This window comes from Ambystoma mexicanum, chromosome 5q (assembly GCF_040938575.1).
Source record: "Ambystoma mexicanum isolate Mex_15411 chromosome 5q, UKY_AmexF1_1, whole genome shotgun sequence".
NCBI lineage: Eukaryota > Metazoa > Chordata > Amphibia > Caudata > Ambystomatidae > Ambystoma > Ambystoma mexicanum.
In genome coordinates this window covers 925,077,138-925,100,443 of record NC_090933.1, presented here as the reverse complement: position 1 = coordinate 925,100,443, position 23,306 = coordinate 925,077,138, and the positions used below count along the sequence as shown (strand labels likewise).

Genomic DNA, 23,306 nt, shown 5'->3' with positions numbered 1-23,306 from the left:
AGGTCCCTCAGATTGTTTTTTTCCGCCCAGCTACTGGTCGCCTTTACGCGGAGCTCCTCTAGAGACATTGCAGATTTCATCTCCTCGACCTTTGGTCGTTTTCCTATATTAATATAGAACATATCGATCCCCCCCCCTCGACGCTGTTGTGAAGTTGTCTCCGCCGAGCAAGATCTTCGCCGGAGGGGACGAGCGGAGGAGATCCTTCGGCGTTGCCGAACACGTGGCGTGGCCTCGCAGGCCAAATACAGTAGGGAGAGTGGGGGTCGTGGGACATCTCTAGTTCTTTTCTGAGAATGCCTTTCCTTTTCCCCTTCCTTTCCCTTGGGGTGGTTATCACGATTTATTGCCTCGGCTATGGAGAGGACACCCTTTAGGTTTTGCCCGCTTTGCAAGGGCAAGTTTACTTGGAAGGACAAGCATTCACGGTGTAACCGCTGCTTGCCCCTCGATCACAAAGAGGAAGGTTGCACGGCTTGTCGGCTTCTTAAGCCGAAGACTCTAAAAGACCATAGGGTCAAGAGGTGGGCGGCCTACGCTATGTCGAAGGCCGACGCTCCACCCACCGTTGCTACCTCCGACAGTGACGAGGAACGTGATACCACGACCTCCGCTACGGAAGTCGAAAACCCCCCTAGAGAGCGCACACGCGCTTCGTCGTCTGTCCCCGGCCCCGACGGGCTCGGCTCACGCCCTGCTTATGGGGATGAACACCCCGGCGACATTGACGCACACAAGACCACACATAAGCACACAACCCATGGCTCTTCTTCGTCGAAGGCGAAGAGAGCATCAGCGCCCAAGGAGACGCAGGTTCCACCGGCGGCCTCCTCGGACCGTTCGGGTTCGAAGCCCCTCTCGCAGCCGCAACCAGCGACTGGGCTTTCGGCAAATAAGGGCGCCGCCCCCAAATCATCGGCCGGCGCGCATCAGCAGAAAGCGCATGCCGCCGTAGAGCGATCGACACCCATAACGTCGAAACCACAGCCCTCCGCTGACAAACAAGTCGCTGAGAGCTTGGCGAGGATTGTGGTAGCCGACGCCCACAAGCGTACGCCGAAAGACACGTCGAGCGCTACGCAAAGGTCAAAAGACACGCCGAAAATGCCTGAAGAAAGGCAGGGACGATCTCCTTCAGTCGAAGGTATTCCCAACACACCTGAAGGCTTTTCGGAGGGCGACGGGACACTTTCCTCGACGTTGTGGGAGAGGTCGAGCTGTTTTCAGCTACAAGACACCATTTTCCCCCGCTAGACCGCTCAGGGGTACCCCATGAAACCATGGAAAGGCTCCATCTCTGCATGGAAAGAATGGAGAGGTTATGAATACCCAGAACCCTCCCACTCCCAAGAGAATAAGAGAAGGGCCTCAGGCGGACCCCAGGGCCAAAATTCCGAGACTAGTCAATCCCCCACCAGGACACAGCCTCAGACTTCCATAGTGCGTATGACCTCACTGTGGAAGAACATTATTTTGAGGAAGAGGATGATTTTATGGACGAGGAAGAGGGACGGAACCAGGAGAAAGGTCTGGAAGACAGCCCAGACTTGGTAGGAGAAGGCTTCGGAGAAAATCCAGAAGAAGGACCTTCTCACCCCTGGCAATCCCCATCAATATATTCCGACACTGATGTCCTGAACCTAAATCCTCCTGACAATTCACCTATTAGAAACACGTCTCCCATTGACGATCAGCCCACATTTAATGCCCTGTTGCGCAGAGCAGCAGCACATTTCGAACTGGACACTGGGGAGCTCTCTCCTGAATTAGACTTTGTGGAAAGAGTAATTAAGGAGAAACCCCCGGTCAGTCAGACCATTCCCCTCCTCGCTTCGGTGAAGGGAAGAATCATCCCTTCGCTGTCCACACCCGCACTAATCGGAGGGGTCAATCCTAGAATTGAAAAACTTTTCACTCCTTCACCCTCAAACCCGCTGTACATCAGGGGACATTCCATTCCGGATTCCCTGGTAGTAACCAACACAAGAAAGAGGGCAGGGGTACCACTTTCCACCAGTGAGGCACCACCAGACAAGGAGGGCAAGCGGTTATATGCCCTTGCAAAAAAAGTTACATCCTCGGCTGCCTTTTTGGCAAGAATTGCGAACAACAATTCTTTGCTCGCTAGCTATGCGGACGCGCAGTGGGCCAAACTGCGCAAAGACGCCGAAGAAGCGCCGGAACCATTACGTACACGTCTGCTTACAACTATTGGCGAAGGAACCCAGGTCAACCAGAGTATTGTAAAGAACTCTCTGGATGTGGCAGAAACAGCAGGACGTTCCCTAGTTCAGGGAATAATCTTAAAACGCCACGTATGGCTGCGCAACTCAGGGTTCAAACCAGAGACACAGGCGTCTTTAATAAATAAACCTGTTGAAGACTCAAACCTCTTCGGGAAAGCGGTGGATGAGGCTCTGGAGATGGCTAAAAAAGAGTTCGATACTATCAAAACTCTTGACCAAATCTCTAAGCCCTCTACCAGGCGCGGCTATGGCAACAAATGCTTTTTTTGTGGCCAACGCCAACAACAAAACCAGCAGCAACAGTACCCTGCCACCAATTTCCAGACCAATAGTGGCCAGTACAGCCAAGAGGCCAGCGCCGGGGCAAAGGAAGAGGCCGGGGGTCCACCCCCAGAGGCTCCCAAGCCCCGAACAACACCAAGTGACGCGAAGATTCGCGTCCCCTCCCATGCAACACCGGTCGGGGGCCGGATAACATCCTTTCTTCCAGCATGGGAGGGTATAACGTCAGACCGCTGGGTACTTTCCACCGTAGCCCACGGATACTGCATCGAATTCAACAGTTCCCCAACATACAAACCCCCGAGGGGACGTCGCATGACACCGGAACATCTTGCCATCCTTCTCCAAGAAGTACAACTACTGCTGGAAAAAGGAGCCATAGAGGTCGTACCTCTATCTCAGGTAACGGAAGGTATTTATTCAGTGTACTTCCTTGTACCCAAAAAGGATCTAACCATGCGCCCTGTATTAGATCTGCGCCCAGCGAACAAGTTTATCAAACCCCAAAAGTTTCGTATGGTGACGTTACAAGAAGTGATCCCACTGCTATCACAGGGAGATTACATGACAACATTGGACATGAAAGATGCATACTTTCATATTTTAATGTTGCCAGCGCACAGAAAATACCTCCGGTTCATGATAGAGGGCAAACACTACCAGTTCAGAGTGCTACCCTTCGGCATAGCATCTGCACCAAGGGTATTCACGAAGGTGCTGGCAGTGGCAGCGGCCCACCTGCGCAGGTTGTCCATCCCAGTTTACCCTTACCTCGACGACTGGCTCATAACAGGGGATTCTTACGAAACATGCTTCTCCAATACCCAAAAGACTGTAGACCTTTTGTTCCAGTTGGGCTTCTCCATCAACGAAAAGAAGTCCAGCCTAGACCCCAGCCAAATCAAACAATTCCTAGGGGCTCTAATTCGAACAAAGGACGGCCTTGTCTTCCCCTCCAAAGAGAGGGTCCAAAACATGCTGTTTCAGATCCCTCAATATGTGGCCGGTCGAGAGGTGACGGTACGCAAAGCAATGCGCTTGCTAGGCATGATGGCGTTGTGTATTTATTTGGTACCTCACGCGCGCCTGCGCATGCGCCCAATGCAAGAGTGGCTCAACAGCCAGTGGTGTCAGGCCAGCGGACTATGGGACGATCTAGTGGTGGTCTCGCAGGCCTTAGTTCTCTCGCTATGGTGGTGGACACAGGAAAACCCTTTGTCACACCCGCGGCGGAAGCCACTCTAACCACAGACGCATCCCTCACAGGATGGGGGGCTCACCTATCCCATCAGACTGCTCACGGAGAGTGGACTCCGAACGTAGCATCCAAACACATCAATCTTCTGGAGCTACTAGCGGTGTTCAAGGCGCTAAAAGCCTTCCAGGAACACCTACAAGGCAGGACAGTGATGGTCCTTACAGACAGCACCACAGCCATGTATTACATCAACAAGCAGGGGGGAACCCACTCTCCAGGACTGTCCAAACTGGCCCAAAATATATGGAAGTGGGCTCTCAAACAGAATATGTTCCTACTGTCACAACATGTACCAGGGGAACTCAATCTGCTGGCAGACAAACTCAGCAGGGATTTTCCCCTGCCCGAAGAGTACGAATGGCGACTGCACGAAGACATCGTCTTCGACGTCTTCACGCAATGGGGATTCCCAGAAATAGACCCGTTCGCAACCCTGGAGAACTCACAATGCCAAAGTTACGCCTCCAGGTACCCCCAGAACCAATCCAAGGGGAACGGTCTGTCGATTCAATGGTCAGGGAAATTTGTTTACGCTTTTCCCCCCCGACTCCCCTTCTCAACAAGGTGGTGCACAAAATGCACCAGGAACAAGTAACCATGATACTGGTGGCCCCAATGTGGGCCCGACAGCCATGGTTCGCTCACTTGATGGAGATGTCTCTATCTCCCCCAGTGAAACTCCCCTGCCCGTACAACATGCTGTCACAAGACAAGGGCAGGACTCTGCATCCATGCCCCCAGAACATGAACTTAGCAGCCTGGCTCCTGAGATCATAGAATTTGGACATCTACAGCTCCCGCAGAGATGCATGGACATCCTCAGGGAAGCCAGAAAACCTAACACTCGCCACTGCTATTCTAGCAAGTGGAAGAGATTTGTCATCTGGTGCAGAGGAAAGAGCATCAACCCAATTGACTGCTCTCCCACACATATTGTTCTATACCTGACCCATTTATTGGATTCAGGTCTAGTGTTCAATTCCATTAAAGTCCACCTAGCGGCACTTTCTGCATACACCACTTCCCAACTCAGTGTTGTGGTGGAAGATCCCTGTTATAAAGGCCTTCATGGAGGGAGTAAAGAGAATACACCCCCGATAGCTGACCCAGCTCCCGGATGGGACCTTAACGTGGTACTTACCAGACTCATGGGCTCACCATTTGAGCCCATGCACAAAGCATCTCTTAAAGACCTCACTCTTAAGACTGCTTTTCTAATAGCTATCACCTCCATCAGGAGAGTAAGTGAACTTCAGGCTCTTTCTGTTCTAGACCCCTTTGTTACAGTTCACACAGATAAGGTGGTTCTACGCACTCACCCAAGGTTTGCTCCGAAATTCATCTCAAAATTCCACGTAAACCAGTCTATAGAACTACCAGCGTTCTTTCAAAATCCTTCCAACTTGGGAGAAAGGACTCTGCACACACTAGATGTCCGCAGAGCGGTCATGTTCTACATGGAAAGAACCAGACCACTGAGGAAGACTAATCAGTTCTTCGTCTCGGTGGCAGCAGGAAGAGAAGGGGATGCAGTTTCAAAGTCCACTATTTCTAGATGGATTGTTCAATGCATCACTCTCTGCTATACTCTTGCTAAGAGAGAACTGCCCTTTAGGCCAAGAGCACATTCTACTCGAGGCACGGGGGCGTCCATAGCATTCATTGCAAATGTTCCCCTTGAGTCCATCTGCAAAGCGGCTACTTGGAGTTCTGTGCACACCTTTACAAAACACTACTGTCTAGATGCACACTCTAGATCTGACTCCCAGGTGGGACAGGCAGTATTAAGATCTTTTCTCTACTGTTCCTTCTCATAACCCACCGCCAACTCCGGGTACTGCTCGCTACTCTATGCACAGCATGTGATTCTAAGCAGATTAACAAACATCAGAAGACAATGCATTACTTACCGTAAAAGCATTTCTGATGGTTGTATCTGCTTAGATTCACATGCGCCCACCCTTCCTCCCCGCTCGGATGGAAGGAACATAGACATCCTTTTCTATATTTCTCTCTTTTCTGTACTCACTCACGTCTAGAAGGCTCCCTCAGGGCAGAAAAATACAAACAGAGGGACCTCGACGCGTGAGGGATTGTGGGTACAACGCACGTCACTATAGGGATAGTGTTACAGACACGCCTTGTCGACGTCCCCTTTTCGACTACGAAAAACAAAATGCAATACTCCACAGTGACCACTGGATGTCGGACCTATGCACAGCATGTGAATCTAAGCAGATACAACCATCAGAAATGCTTTTACGGTAAGTAATGCATTGTCATTCATGAGCATGTGAATCCATGCCAGACCCCATGCTGGAGAAGGAACAAGTTACTTACCTGTAACTGTTGTTCTCCAGCATGGGTCTGGCATGGATTCACATGCGAACCCTCCCTCCTTCCCCTCTGCGGCTCTTCACTTGGTCATACTGCCACTTAACGTGCTACCAAATCTGGGGATGGCTGCCAGGGGCGGGGCTTATGGAGAGGGCAGTCATTGGCTGGGGGCAGTATGACCCAGAGACCAGTGATTGGTTACTACTAAGAAAGACAGATCAGAAACGAAACTGATACTGATTTTTTTTCTTTATCGAGGATTCCCAGCCTGACGGGGAATATTCATGAGCATGTGAATCCATGCCAGACCCCATGCTGGAGAACAACAGTTACAGGTAAGTAACTTTTTCCTTCTCCCTTATTGAAATATGGGATCAGATGGGACATCCTCTGGGATTCTGGTAAGGTCCTGGAACTAATGTTTGGAAACAAGGTGGAAAGTATAGTGGCCCAGATGTCAATATTCCCGTTGAGGACTTTAATTTGAGAACCCGTCCGGCCTAGGCGCTCTAGATGTATTCACCCTTTTAATCTGAGCTATATCGTCAATATCCACCTTTAGATCCCATTTGTGGCAATTTATAATAATCTGCTGCTGTTCTTCTAAAACTTTTCCCAGATGCCCTCAGGTCAGATTCATTTGTTTACCTTCATGATGGGACCTGTCTTTATTCATTAATGCCCAGAAAGCATTAGTAAGGATGCATATCTTAATTATTGCCACAACTGTTAAAATTTGTAAGAGGGACTGTATGGTCCTTTTATTTCTGATATGTCAATCTGTTTTAAATGTAAATAGCCTGAAGTTATACCTCTTTACAATTAAGGAATTTAGCACTCTTGTGTTCCTCCCTATTTTTTTATACCTAGGGACGGACACTTGACTAGTTCAAGCCCCTTTTGCTAATTAAATGGTCCTCGTCACAGTAGACTTGCTGGCGGTTTGGAAGTTTTAGAAGGGGTGATTTTCATTTCATTGGTGTAATCCTAACCTGTCCAAATGAAAAATACCACCGGACATGTTTCCAGCACCATCCAATATAAACTTAGAATATGTGTGGGTTTAGGAGAAAAATCAGATGAGGATTGGCATGATTTTATTTAAGAAAACCAAGTTATCTACCTTCAGGAGATCTGGTTAAGCGACCCAGTTTATGAATCGGGCTATCTTACTTTTTTTTGGCCCTGGTGCTAAATGTGGAGACTCCTGCTGACCCCCCCCCACTCCCACTAAAACCCTACCTAAATAAAGTCTCCTCCTAGGTGGCCCAAAGAGGGCCAGCCCTTCCTGAGCCCAAGCCTGGGGGTGGTGTACTATTGGGGGAGGGGGATCACCTGGGTGAAGACAAACCCCAGGGTGGTGGGGAGATTTCTCAGGGTCAGACACAATATTACTCCTTGAGAAGGAATACTCTTGTCACAGACTTAGAGGAGGGATTGGCTTATTGCCATTTTAATATCTTGACCTCCAAAGGATGGCAGGGTGAACTCTAAAGATGTGATTCAACACAGTGTCGTGCCCAAGGAGCAAGTCTGTGTACCCCTAAAAAAAATAAAAAAAATCCTATATCCTCCCCAGTGCCAAAGGTAAAGGAATGACGGACATATGTCTTTTCCTATCCAATCTGTCTCTAAAAAGGTTAAACCCTATAATCCTCCTTCCAATAACATCACAGGAAGAAATATCCTTTAAACCTGTTTTAAAAAGTGAGAACCAAATTTATCTAGGAATGGACTACATGTCGCAGAGTCCCTCAGGGACTGTGACGAAGAAGAGGGTTGGAGAGGCATGTAGGCGCTAAGGACAGGCAGGCCTAATAGCTTTTGGCAGGGTCAGGCAATTTGCTCTAAGGGTCTATACCTGAAGCCAGCTAACCCACCTGAGGGGCATAAAAGGCTGCAGCAGGAAGGAGCAGTAGAAAAAAGCTGCTGCAGGAGCTGGAAGGTCTGCAGTAGTAGCAGAAGTAGCCACACAGCATGAGGCTGGCAGTTCACTAGGAAGTGTGACCACAGAAGGGATGCCGGAGCAGAGGAAAAGCAGATTTCACCTGCAATGTCTAAGATGGTCCTGTGCTCAAAAAACCTGTTTGGCTGTGGCTGCATTGGAAGAAATTGGGAGGAATTGGCAGTCTTTCCAGGTGCGCCTAATTGCTGTGAATGCAGAGCTGAAGTTGTGCATCCACCCGAGGGCCGTGTGCAGAAGCAAGCCAAGGGAAGACTCTCCATTATCGAGGCCGGATTTGAGACACCCGTGCTGCTGAGGGGTGTGGGTCCCAAGAGTGGCCAGAGCACTAGTAGCAGAAGAAATAAAGTCTGGAAGTAGAAGCGGCCCGCAACCGCTGTGATTGTGGATCTGGTGAATGAAGCTCTGTATGCCAAATCATCAGGAATACCTTGCTGGGTAACTGTAGCCAGCTTAATTGATGCTCGTGTACGAGGAAAAGCGAGTAAAAGTTGTTCGCAGTCGCTCTAACAAGGGAATTGTATCACGCACTTATTTCACCAAAGTTAAAGTGCCCGCGTGAAGAGAGAGCCTTTATTTTTCACATTGTTAGATTTTAATTGTTGCAGTCGGTCTTGTCTCCTATTTAGGAGGAGAACGTTACTCATAAACCTTTATGAAATAGCTGACATCGAACATCAGAGATGTCGCGCATATGAGACTGTTTTTCCCGATTCCTAATAAAGCATAACGGTGCCAGAATAAGAGGGAGAGCAAACCTTTTAGTGAAAGTTTGTCATCAAAACGAAATTGCGTGCACCTAAATTACTTTCTAAAGAGTGATGCACTACTTGTAACATCTTGAACAATTATTTAGCAGTCGTAAGAAGTTGCTGAAGTCACAAGAAGAACACCCATTAACCAAGCCAGTAGGCCAAACCCTTTCCAGGTGAAACCAACCCAATTAAGAACTGAACACCATTGTTTGAAAGTCTTTGATGCTGTTGTTAACCCAGAGTCCTCTGATATAAGGGAGACAAGGTTACCCATGGCTGAAAGAGTGGCAATACGGATTTGGGGTAACTACTGGAGACAAGAAGGTGTACATGATGCTGGGAAGGGAGCTGGGTGCTTGTTAAAAAGTAATTTCTTAATCTGTAGTGCTGAGACTGTAAAAGAAGGAAACCGGCAGGAAGCTAAAACAGCTTTTGTGGTAACTGCAAGACCAGGGAAAAGGCAGAGAGGCTGCCCTTTCTTACCATACAGGAAAGAGTGCCTTGCCATCCTGTAGAGGTCAGTCTTGTTGAAGTTGACTAAAATACTTTATAGTTTTTAAGTTGAAGCAGTAGAACTGCGGTTGTCTATACTTTTGTCAGAACATTATTATTTGGATGTAGTAGAAGCAGTAGTAAACTGTGAAGCAAGTGAGCCTGCTCACAGTATCATTGGCATAAGGGAGTTGCTAAGGAGAGAGCAACCCATAAGAAGCAGCATCCTGACAAATGTTATTCAAGATACTGCAGAAGTTACAAGATTCGTTATCAAGCAGAAATAGTACCTTTGCTCTAAACTTTTTACATTCTTTCCTGAAAGGAAGCTATTGGTGCTGTTTTATTTGTGAAATTTGGAAAGGGAATCTTCATCAAACAAACTGTTACCAGTGGATTTTTGGTTGAGTGAACCTTTGTTTCTTTGGAACTTTTCAAGAACTGATTTCTTTTCCTTGGAAGAAATTGACTTTGGGACATTCCTGGGGGAGCAAAATCTACCCACGACAAGTAGAAGTCATCCAAGACACTGGTTATTTGGTTTATTTGTGATTTTCTTGCTTAAAATAAAATGTCAATCTTGAGAAAACTGAACAGTTATGCGCCTCACATTGCTGATACCTCACATAAAGCTTCTAAAGGTCTCCACAAAGGAGGTGGCGTTGTATGGGTTCGTATATAACTTGGTATATCCTGCAAAAGCCTTGGCATATACTCCCCTGATTTATTGTACCTTTCCATACAGTTAAACGGGACAGGGGTGGAGGGGGAGCTCTGGTTATATTTGTTTAATATGTATTTGAACCCAATCGTAGGGTGGTAAATTCCTTTGGACATTCCACAATCTGTTCTTTAAAATGAACACTGGGTTTGTAGTGCACGTGGGAGATTTAAACTTCCAGTTTGATTACAATGCCTCGAACACCCAAGCCTTGACTTTAGAGGTTGCAATTTGGGGTATCCCTGATCTGCAGCTCACTATTACATCTCATAATTTTCACATAGCCTCCATTGTAGCAGCAGTTACTGTATCATTCGGCGTATGGGCTTGTAAGATACTTCCAACAGGAGTAGTTGTATTGTGTTAATCTGTTTAGAGGCATTGAGTCTGGTTAACTCCTTTAAGGTCATTCAGAGTGTGGAGCCATGACCACAACCCTCTAAAAACTGATTTGTCAATAGCTATGAAATTGGAGAAGGATATTGGTTCTGTTTACCATCACCAGGTCATCTGTATTTCAAATAACAGGAGAATTGTAAGATGACCAGTGGTTAATCATTTTAAATATATTATCTAAATTATATACTATGGTATTACCTACTCTGGTTCAGTTTGCTGAAGCAAAAGACCATAAGTATGAGTTTCATTTTTTTGACGAAGTGGTTGAAATGTAATGTCTTATTATTTTTTTTTTTTTAACCAAACTTATCTGTGTAATATACTTCGAGCCAAAGGTCTGAGTGGTTTGACAAAGAATGCCCTAAGGCTAAAAAAAATAAAGCCCTGTTGGGGGAATTGAGATAGTCAAAATGTGTTGTCTCAGCCCAGGTGACCTCACACAGGACATTTTATAAAGGCATGTTTAAAAGGAAAAATAACTTCTTGTAACCTAGAACTTTAGAACTTTAGGTTTCACCTATTACATCAGCACAAAATAAAAATTCAAGAGACTTTTGATGTATAGTTAATAAGTGCTATCTGAAAGATATTGACATGATGGGAAACCATATTAGTGAAAAAGTATTTCCAAAACCTTTATATGATGCTGTCCCCTGTGAATCCACTTGTTCCCTTATAATTTGAGGCTCATTGGTCTGTGGGAAATGACATCCAAGTTGTTCTTCCTCTGATATTTTCATATGAGGTGGTACATAAAGCCTTAGAGTCAGCATAATAAGTCTCATGCAATGGATCACCTCCCAGTAGACTTTGAGTGAGCCCACAATTTGGGGGCCATTTCCAATAAATTTGTTTAATGAAATTAATCTTGCAACACAGCTGGAGCGGTGCAGTTGTTGTTCCCGTTTCTAAAAACGGAGCCTAGGACATCCCAACAAGTATCCTTCTATTTCATTACTGGACTCTGGTAAACTGATAAAACATGGAGGTGTGGGGGGAATTAATAATGCAGCAAAGATGGACTTCCTTTTGTGTACCTCTCTACTCCACATCCGGCACTTAGTATAGATCGTTTCACCAGTATTTGCAAAGCCGATATTCACAGCAACTTAAATTGTAGTGAAAACCGCGATTGTACAGAGCCATTAAACGATTACAATAAGCACGAACGCAGCAATGGCAGTCTCTGAGTAAAAGAACATCACTTACCAGCAGACCTCTCACAATTATATCGGTGGGTGGAAAATACCACATTTTCCCTCAGAATGGGAGCAAATGGTTTCTCAATATTGTACATCAAGGTAATTTTTTGAACAACCCATCCCTCCAGCATCTCTCAAAGAGTTGTTAAAGCTAGTGCATCGAACTATGCTCCAGAAATATGTATGCACATGGGAATGATGCAAGCTATAGAGAGAGTGCCATTGACAGAAAGAAGAAAGGGAATATTCTGTCCTTCCTAGTAAAGAAACCAACCAAGGTCATGGGGCCAAAAGGAGGCCTAAGCGATCTAAAAAAAATATAAAGCCCATAACCTTCAGAATCTTTAGAAGGCATAATGCCTCAGCCGCATATTTCTTGTTTTTGCTATATTTTCAAGGCATGCATTTTCATGTGCCAATTCAGGAAAGCCATCACAATTGTCTCCAGATTTCACATTGGGATGGAGCATTGGCAATTCACGGTGCTACCGAACAGCTTGAGATCGGCTTCCAGACTATTTACAAAAATATTGGCTCCTCTATTAGCTCAATTACGGAGAGAGGAATTCATGTAAGCCCCTTCCTCGAGGTTTGACTCTTGCAGTTTGCACAAGGTCATCTCAGGGAAGCTGTAAAGCAAATGCTTCATTTCTTTGTAGATCTGGGATTGATGGTTAACAAAATCAAATTTTCTGCCAAGAAACCAAATGATAAAAGTAGAACCAGTTAAGATCAGTAGAGCATAGCGTGGTGTCATTGAGACATGTCTGCTTGGATATTTAGAAAACAAAAAGCTGTTAAAGTGCAGGGTGTTGGTGGGCCTCCCTGTTTTTTAACAATTCTGTTTTGCAGGTTAAACATTAAAGCTGAACACTTAAGAAAATCTCAGCCTGAAGTAGCAACAAGCATTGAAAGAATAGGACCACTTCCTCCAAGTGACCGAAAAAAGAAATAAAAACACTCAGAGATGGTGTATCAAAAAATGCAGCTTGACAAAAAGTATGCCCTGTAAAAAACCAATAAATACATTTCTGATGTTTTTTAATCTGCTTAGAATCACATGCTGTGCATAGTCCGACATCCAGTGGTCACTGCAGAGTATTGCATTTTGTTTTTTGTAGTCGAAAAGGGGACGTCGACAAGGCGTGTCTGTAACACTATCCCTATAGTGACGTGCAGTGTACCCACAACCCCTCACGCGTCAAGGTCCCTCAGATTGTTTTTGTCCGCCCAGTTACTGATCGCATTTATGCGGAGCTCCTCGAGAGACATTGCGAAATCATTTCCTCGACCCTTGGTCGTTTATTATTATTAACTAACAAATAGATGCCTCCCTCAACGTAGCTGCCTAGCTGTTCTCCGCCGAGCAAGATCTTTGACGGAGGGACGAGCGGAGGAGATCCTTCGGCGCTGCCGAACACGTGGCATGGCCTCGCCGGCCTAACACAGTAGGGAGAGTGGGGTTGTTGGTCATTTCTTTGTTTCACTCTGAGAATGTCTTTCTCTTTCCCCTCCCTCTCTTTCGAGGTTGTAATCACATTTCATGCCCTCAGCTATGGAGAGGATGCCCTTTAGGTTTTGCCCGCGTTGCAAGGGCAAGTTTACCTGGAAGGACAAGCGCAAACGGTGTAACCATTGCTTGCCCCTCGATCACAAAGGGGACGGCTGTGCGGCCTTTAAGTTACTTAAACCCAAAACTTTAAAGGACCGCAGGGTCAAAGGTGGGCAGTCTATGCGATGTCTAGGTCTCACTCCTCGCCAGCTGCCACCGCCGCCGAATGTGATGAGGACATTGATTACACGGCTTCCGCAACAGAGGTTGTAGACCTCTCGAAGGAGCGTTCCAGCTCCTCGTCGTCGTCCGTCCCCGGCCCCTACAAGCCCGGCTCACGCCCCGCTTATGGGAATGAACACCCCGGCGACAAGGACGCACACAGAAAAACACACAAACACATACCCCACGGCACACATTCGTCGAAGACGAAGGCAGCCATAGCGTCAACGGAGGCGTCGGGTCCACCGGCGTCTTCTGCCGACCGTAAGGGTCGCAAGCCCTCCCCGCCACCGCTTCTGCGACTGGGCTTTCTGTAGATAAGGGCGCTAACCCCAAATCCTCAGGTGACGCGCATCGCAAGAGTGCGTACGTTGCCAGTAAAGACTCGGCACTGCCTAGCGCGACGGCGAGCGATCCCTCGACGGAGAAGCTGATTGCCGAAAGCCTCGCGCGTATAGCTTCTAAAGACGGCCAGAGACGGACGGCGGGTGACGCGTCAAAAATCGCTCACAAGGCCAAAGAAATGCTGAGGACGCCGGAGGGTAGGCTGGGACAGCTCCCACCATTGACAGGAGACCCTAGCCAGCGAAGAGCTTTCTCAGAAGGCGAAGGGACTCTATCTTCGACGCTAAGGGACGGAAATAAGCAACAACAGGGAGAAGAAACTCCCTTTTCACTCCCACACTGTGCTGGCCTACCTTACTGGACTGTAGAGAGGTTCCAGTCATGTATGGACAAGCTAGACAGGTTCATGGCCATCCCAGAAAATAGGACACCCAAGAGGCCAAGGGAGGTACTCCAGGAGGGGCCATGGGCTAAATACCCGAAGCTCTTTAACCCCCTACAGGAGGACATGAACTCTTACGACCTCACTGAAGAGGACTCTCACTTCCAGGTAGAGGATGAGTTTGTGAATAATGAAGACCAACAAGGAGGTGGTTTTCATGATGACACTAACATAGGTGAGGAGGGCTATGAGGAGGACCCAGGTGAAAGTGGCTCACAGCCCTGGCAGTCGCCATCAGGGTCTACAGACCCCGACATTATAGATATTTCTACTCCTCCGACCACACCGGTCAGGAACCCATCTCCAGTAGACGATCTGCCCACCTTCTGAGGAAGGCAGCAGCGCATTTTGAAGTTGAAACTGGGGAGGTCACCCCAGATACTGATTTCGTAGAAAGGATTATTAAAGAAAAACCTCCCACTAGTCAAACTATTCCTATCCTCGCCTCGGTTTAGAGACGACTCACCCCATCGCTGTCCACCCCCGCGCTGGTAAGAGGGGTCAATCCAAGAATCGAGAAATTGTTCTCACCCTCTCAGTCAGACCCATTATATATCAGGGGTCACTCAGTCCCGGACTCCTTAGTGGTGACTAACACAAGGAAGAGGGCTGGGGTTCCACTGTCAACCAGCGAGGCACCCCCAGATAAAGAAGGGAAAAGGCTTTATGCCTTGGGCAAAAGAATTTCCGCCTCGGCAGCGTTTTCAATTAGGATTGCCAATAATAATACATTGTTGGCAAGCTATGCTGATGCTCAATGGGGAAAGCTTAAGCAGGACATTGAAGAAGCCCCTGAACCTCTAAGAACTCGCTTATTGGCTACAGTTACAGAAGGAGCTCTGGTCAACCAGAGCATCATTAAGAACACTCTTGATGCGGCAGAAACTGCTGGCCCTTTTTTGGTGCAGGGAATTCTGCTGAAGCGTCATGTCTGGCTTCGCAATTCCGGTTTCAAGGCAGAAATGCAGGTGTCGCTCATTAATAAGCCAATAGAAGAGTCAAATCTCTTTGGAAGGGCAGTGGACGACGCACTGGAAAATGCAAAGAAAGAATTAGACACCATAAAGACCTTAGACCAAATCTCAAAGCCTCCAAACAGGTGGGGATTTGGGAACAAGCTCTTTTTTCGTGGCCAACAGCAGCAGCAGCATTACACTGCGGGCAACTGGCCTCTAATCAGGGTACCGGTAACCAGTATAACCAAAGAGGACAACGCCGTGGCAAGGCAGAGGCCGGGGCTCCAGCCCCAGAGGCATCCCGGCAAGTAACACCAAATGACCGGAAGGTTTGGGTCCCCTCCCATGCGTCTCCGGTTGGGGGCCGGATAACATCGTTCCTATCAGCATTGGAGGGAATAACATCAGACCGGTGGGTATTGTCAACCGTAGCCCACGGGTACTGTATAGAGTTCAATCGGTCCCCCACCTACAGACCTCCAAGGGGACGACGCCTGTCACCAGAACACCTAGTCATCCTCCTGCAAGAAGTAGAACAGCTGCTACAGAAAGGAGCAATAGAGGTCGTGCCCCTATCTCAGGTAATGGAAGGTATTTATTCAGTGTACTTCCTTGTACCCAAAAAGGACCTAACCATGCGCCCTGTACTAGATCTGCGCCCAGCGAACAAATTTGTAAAACCACAAAAATTTTGTATGGTAACTTTTACAGGAGGCAATTCCCCTGCTATCTCAGGGGGACTACATGACAACACTAGACATGAAAGATGCATACTTTCATATTTTGATGTTGCCAGCGCACAGAAAATACCTCAGGTTCATGATAGAGGGCAAACACTACCAGTTCAGAGTGCTACCCTTCGACATAGCGTCCGCACCGAGGGTATTCACGAAGGTACTGGCAGTGGCAGCGGCTCACCTGCGCAGGTTGTCCATACCGGTATACCCTTACCTCGACGATTGGCTCATAACAGGGGAGTCCTACGAGACATGCTTCTCAAACACCCAGAAGACAGTAGACCTTTTGTTCCAACTGGGCTTCTCCATCAACGAGAAGAAGTCCAGCTTAGACCCCAGCCAAATCAAACAATTCCTAGGGGCTCTAATTCGAACAAAGGACAGCGTCGTCTTCCCCTCCAACGAGAGGGTGCAAAATATGCTGTTTCAGATCCCTCAATATGTGGCCGGTCGAGAGGTGACGGTACGCAAAGCAATGCGCTTGCTAGGAATGATGGCGTCATGTATTTATTTGGTACCTCACGCGCGCCTGCGCCCAATGCAAGAGTGGATCAACAGCCAGTGGTGTCAGGCCAGCGGGCAATGGGACGATCTAGTGGTGGTCTCGCAGGTCTTGGTTCTCTCGCTACGGTGGTGGTCGAAGGAAAACCTGGTAATGGGGAAACCATTCGCCACCCCCGCAATGGAAGCCATTCTAACCACAGACGCATCCCTCACAGGATGGGGGGCTCACCTATCCCATCAGACTGCTCACAGAGTTTGGACTCCGAGCGTAGCTTCCAAGCACATAAACTTATTAGAGCTACTTGCGGTGTTCAAGGTACTAAAAGCCTTCCAGACACACCTACAAGGGAAGACAGTGATGGTCCTCACGGACAGCACCACAGCCATGTACTGCCTCAACAAGCAAGGGGGCACTCACTCTCCAGGACTGTCCAAGCTGTCCCAGAACATCTGGAAGTGGGCTCTCAGACACAACATGTTCCTATTGTCACAACATGTACCAGGGGAACTCAATCTGCTAGCAGACAAACTCAGCAGAGACTTCCCTCTGCCCTCAGAGTACGAATGGCGGTTACACAAAGACATCGTCTTCACACAATGGGGCTTCCCAGAAATAGACCTGTTCGCAACTCTGGAGAACTCAAAATGCCTAGATTATGCCTCCAGATACCCACAGAACCGCTCCAAGGGGAACAGTCTCTGGATACCATGGTCAGGGAAATTTGTTTACGCTTTTCCCCCCCGACTCCTCTGCTGAACAAGATAGTGCACAAGATGCACCAGGAACCAGTCACCATGATACTGATAGCCCCGATTTGGGCCCGCCAACCATAGTTTGCGCAACTGATGGAGATGTCCCTGTCCCCACCAGTGCCCACAGAACACGAAGTTAGCAGTCTGGCTCCTGAGGTCATAGAATTTGGCCATTTACAACTCCCTCAGAGATGCATGGACATTCTCAGAGAAGCTAGAAAACCCAACACTCGCCACTGCGATTCTAGCAAGTGGAAGAGATTTGTCATCTGGTGTAGAGGTAAGAGCATCAACCCAGTACACTGCTCTCCCACACACATTGTCCTTTACCTGACCCATTTACTGGACTCTGGTCTAGTGTTCAATTCTATTAAAGTCCATCTAGCGTCACTTTCTGCATACACCACCTCTCAACTTAAGGTGTCATGGTGGAAAGTCCCATTTATCAAAGCCTTCATGGCGGGGGTAAAGAGAATACACCGTCCGATAGCAAACCCAGCTCCCGGCTGGGACCTTAATGTGGTACTTACCAGGCTCATGGGCTCACCCTTTGAACCCATGCAGAAGGCAACTCTTAAGGACCTCACTCTTAAGACTGCTTTCCTAATAGCCATCATCTCCATTAGGAGAGTAAGTGAACTACAGGCTCTTTCTATTCTAGACCCCTTTGTAACAGTTCACAAAGATAAGGTGGTTCTACACACCCACCCAAGGTTTGCACCGAAATTCATATCGAAATTCCATGTCAACCAGTCAATAGAACTACCAACGTTCTTTATAACCCTTCCAATTTGGGAGAAAAGAGCCTGCATACACTCGATATGCGCAGAGCTGTCATGTTTTATATGGAAAGAACTAGGCCAGAAAGACTAATCAGTTCTTTGTCTCGGTGGCAGCAGGAAGAGAAGGAGATGCAGTCTCAAAGTCCACTATATCTAGATGGATTGTTCAATGCATCACTCTGTTACACTCTTTCTAAGAGAGAACTACCCTTCAAGCCAAGAGCACACTCTACTCGAGGCACTGGGGCATCCATAGCATTCATTGCAAACGTTCCCCTTGAGTCCATTTGCAAAGCGGCAACCTGGAGTTCTGTACACACCTTTACAAAACACTACTGTCTAGATACTCACTCTAGATCTGATTCCCAGGTGGGACAAGCAGTATTAAGACATCTTTTCTCTACTGTTCCTTCTCACAACCCACCTCCAACTCCGTGTACTGCTCGCTAGTCTATGCACGGCATGTGATTCTAAGCAGACTAACAAACATCAGAAGACAATGCATTACTTACCGTAAAAGCATTTGATGGTTGTATCTGCTTAGATTCACAGGCGCCCACCCTTCCTCCCCGCTCGGATGGAAGGAACATAGACATCTTTCTACATCTCTCTCTCTTTTCTGTACTCACTCGCGTATAGAAGGCTCTCTCAGGGCAGAAAAAATACAAACAGAGGGACCTCGACGCGTGAGGGGTTTTGGGTACACTGCACGTCACTATAGGGATAGTGTTACAGACACGCCTTGTCGACGTCCCCTTTTCGACTACGAAAAACAAAATGCAATACTCCGCAGTGACCACTCGATGTCGGACTATGCACAGCATGTGAATCTAAGCAGATACAACCATCAGAAATGCTTTTACGGTAAGTAATGCATGGTCTTCCTTGGTGACAGATCACTCTCTGGATGGATGGGGAGCACATATGCAAAATGTGCAAACCAGGGGGTCTGGTGTGAAACAAACAATTGCTGTAGATAAATGTCCTAGAGCGGAGTGCTGCAAGATTGGTATTAGCAGTCTTACAAAGGCAGTTGTCGTGCAGGTACATGCTGATAAAGACAGCACAAGCATGCATTTTATATACAAGCAAGGCAGTACAGTCTGTCTGTCCAGAGAAGCTCAAATACTGATGGCGTGGGCTGCCAGTTTCTTTACTAGTAAAACATCTTCCCAGAGTAACCCACTTGAGGGTCACCTTACCAAGTTGCACTTGCAAATGGAAAGTGGATCTGGTGACGGGAGATGTTCTTTCAACGTTAGGTGAAACCAGAAATTGATATTTTTGCAACAAGATGCAAGGAGTATGCAAAGTTTGCATCCTGGCTCTCTGTGGGAGGCTCAGTAGAGAACGCGTTTGTGGTAGACTGGGCTTGCAAATTGCGTTGAGCTTTTTTCTCACTGCCAATTGTAACTAAAGGAGTTCACAAACAGAAGGAGCCCTCCAACGTGATACTGATCGCTGAAGGTGGGCTTGTCAGTTGTGGTTCTGAGACTTGTCAGTGCCGAAGCACATACCTCTCAAAGCTTTCCCGCAGCGATTATCCAGGTAGCAGAGTAATATATTCAGTCACAATCCGGCTACCCTTAACCTTCAAGCATGGTGCCTGAGATCCTAGAGTATGGATATTTGAAGCTGTTTCAAGTATGTTATGAGGTTATTGGGCCATTCCAGGAGACCAAGAACCAACTTTAGAAAGTGGAGAAGATTCTGCAAATGGTGTTAAGACAGAACTTAACTTTAAACACTGCAGCGTGTAAAGTTTTGTCATATCTGCCACTTGGCGGAGTCAGTGTTACAACACACATGTAAACTTACATTTGCCAGTAATTTTGCCATACACAAAGAAATTAGCCACTCCTTCCTCTAATCCTATTGTTAAGGACTTTGAGAGGTTTTGTTACGGGATTTGTCTCCAGTGTATGGCAATGGTACCAGCATGGGATTGAACCATAGTCCTTTCCAGGCTCATGTACCTTACCTTTGATCATAGACAATCAGTGATTTAAAATATATAACACATTCTTGGTAGCAATGACTGCCAAAATGAGGTTTTAGTGAAATACAAGCATTCTCATTAGTCGAGCCTTACCACAAATTATTTCCTGGCAGTTTTTTACGAACTCACCCGAGATTCCTTCCTAAAATAGTTGTAACGTTTAATTTGAATCCAGAGGTTTTTCTTCCCATATTATATAAGGAAGCTGAATCTAAAGCAGAGAAGTTTCCTTATTCCATGGACGTTGAGCGCTCTCAAAGTTATATTGACAGAACTAAGAGCGCCTCATTATCATTATTTATTACTACTATAGGTCAGGCTATAAATAAGACCACAATTACAAGGTGGGTGGAAGACTGCAATAAGCATTCTTTGAAATTGTTGACGCAATTGCCAGGCACAGTTACAGACTGGGATTGAAAGGACTTCTGTGGCATTTCTGGCCAATACCCAGATGAAAGGGCCGGGAGGATAGCTCAGGGGCAACGTGTTTGTCTTGGAAGCAAGACAGCGCAGCACAGGTTCGAAGCCTGGTCCTGCGCTTAGAAACTGGTCTCTGGTATTACGCGGTGTTATAAAAAAAAAAACTCATGAATGCAGGATGATTTCACTGAAGTCCCTGAGGTGTTTTGCAAACATTGTTGGTTGGACGACATAAGAGCAAGTGCAGTGGGCGAGGCTTTGCTGAAACTGTTCGGGTGATGATTATCTTGGACCCACAATCCTAGGTATTTTTCACTCCTTGCTATTCTGTATGTGTATCCCATACGTGTCAAATTATCAAATATCCAAAGCTGGAGAAATCCGTTATTTACCTTTAGGTATAATTCTCCAGCATTAGTTTCTTTTTTAGAGTCATGCGAGTCGGCCTCTCTCCACGCAGATTCTGGTGGTAGCTACCGTTTGCCAAGAATCTGAGGTGAGAGAGGTGGGCAGGGCTGGTGGCTAATGGGGCAAAACAAACCCAAATTGTAATAATGTATGTTTTCAAATACAATTAAGTAATTTTTGTTTTGTTCTGTAAATTATATTTTCTAACCGGAGATTCCCAAATCCATGTCAGGGAACGATTCAGTAAGCATATGAATCAATAAAACATACCAATCCTGGAGAACTACACCTACAGATAAATTAAACTTTGATTTATTAACTGTTGCAACTACAGTACTCTTAGTAAAAAAATAAAGCCTCCTTTCCTATATACAGCTTTTTCTTTGTCCCCTGCTAATAAGTTGCCTTATGTGCATTACAAAAGGACTGGTGGGTTGGGCAGGCCGTGGCCACATTAATACATGCATCATATCCTGCCTGCAGGTCCATTTATTATAACACATAAGAGCACTTTTTAGCAGTAGGACCCTTTCCCAGAGAGGACACTAACTCACAAGTATTGAGGAAAGGGTACTATGGAGTAGGTGTACAATAGTCCCTACGGGGACTGACTTGTTTTTGTTAGAAGTATGTCAGATGCTTTCCTGTCATATTTATGCACTGAAGGGATGTCAATGAAATGGTACAATTTCTAATAGTTTATGCATCAGTTTAGGGATTTCTAAAATCCATACATTAGTAGGTAAATAAAATGTGTTATGGTGATAATACAATGTTTTATTTTTCTTTCATTGTAGACACCACATCAGTAGCTGAAGCCCGTAACAATCCTAGTATAGGGGAAGGAAGCGTTGGTGGATTGACTGGCAGTCTGAGTGCTAGTGGAAGTCACATGGATCGAATCGGAGCAATTCGTGACAATCTAAGTGAAACTGCTAGCACAACTGCTCTAGCTGGAGCTAGTATCACAGGGAGTCTATCAGGAAGTGCCATGGTGAACTGTTTTAACAGGTAATCTTTGAAAGAATAACCAATCCTTTTTTCAAAATAACTTGCTAACATGTAATTATGAAAATAATGAAATTTAGCTGGAGCTATTCATTTTTTCGATAAAAGGTTAATGTATTGCCAGTGATGAACCTTGCCTTCTCTATTGATGGGTGGAATTCCCTTTCCAACCTCTTCACTACATGAGGGACTCTGGTAAACAAGATATTTCAAATTACACTACATTTTACAGACCTTACTATAGCCTTACTATAGTTCAGAGAACTGCTTCGCCACTGCATCTAGATATCGCCTATTTTGTAGCCCCACCTTTTTTCAGCTTGAATTCTTCAGTTTACAGTAATCACTCTGTCAAAGGAACCCCGGGTGTATTCTGCCCTACCCCTCCACTACAGTGTTAACAGCAAGGTTTGGGCGGACAGTGCCCCATATATCCAATGGCCGAGAGGTTCCCGGCACCAATAATCATGCTCCACATCAAAACACCATGCCATGTCTGCAGCCAGGTGTCCACCTTTGTTGCCACAGGGCTACACCATAGCTTCAGAATATATCTGGCAGCCAGAATCATGAAAATCGATAATAGCCCCCTCCCCCACCCCCTTGGCCAGCCCAGGGAGCCATCCAAACATACAGCGATTTGGAGAGGTAAAACATGGTACACCATTCTCCCCGTTAATGTTGGTACCTGCTCGCAAAAAGATGCCAGAGCTGGTAAATCCCATAGTATGTGGATGAATCCTGCATTGTCCCTCTTACAGCGGCATCACTTACCGTCCGCAGTACTATCAAATTTCATCTGTACCAGTGGCACCAAATAAGCTTGATGAAGAATATTAAACTGGATCAGCTTAAATCGTGCGCTAATCGCCACCTTCATACACATAAAACGCCATTTAGTATCCTTGGGGTCTGACCCAGTATTGCCTGCCCACTTTAATCTATATGTGAGCTCCCCCCTAGGGGCCAGACTCGGCGCCATGCGATAAATAGTTGTAACCATGTTGTCCGCTTTTGCGGAGTGGACCAGGTATTTCAAAAGTGCACATGCCTGTGGCTCCGCCAGGAACCCCACTGACCATGCCCTTAAAAGCTTCCAGCAGCCTAAAATATTGAAATGCAAGCCCAAACCGCCCCCCCCCCACCTTAGCTTTTACTAGATACCATGACGCCGAGTCCCATCCACATAAAAGTCGAACATGATACCTAGGGCAGACCAGTCGCCCCTAATGACCCCATCGCACGTTCGAGCAGTACATTGAATATCCCACAAAACTAACTCCTGGGTATATGGACACTCAATGCATTGAATATCCCACAACGCTAACTCCGGGGTATATGGGCACTTCACCCGCAGTTTTGAACACAGACGTCGCCATGCGTGAATACTGCATGAAACTGGATCAAACAAACACCTGTCCAAGACCTTCGGTACCAGAGTGCCCTAATTGCCTTTCTGTCCTCATGTGAGTATATGGTGGCAAACCCGGCATCCAGTATGACACAAACGAGACCAGAGC

General features: G+C 46.7%; 1 protein-coding gene across 3 annotated transcripts in view; it reads left to right on the top strand.

The window, feature by feature from the left end:
- RNF19A (ring finger protein 19A, RBR E3 ubiquitin protein ligase) overlaps nt 1-23,306 on the top strand; it is a 970,824-nt gene that overhangs the window by 654,811 nt on the left and 292,707 nt on the right. For all 3 annotated transcript variants that reach the window (XM_069621438.1, XM_069621436.1, XM_069621437.1), the window contains one exon: nt 21,576-21,789. In XM_069621438.1, the coding sequence (XP_069477539.1) occupies nt 21,576-21,789 (214 nt within the window). The remainder of the gene's footprint in view (nt 1-21,575; nt 21,790-23,306) is intronic.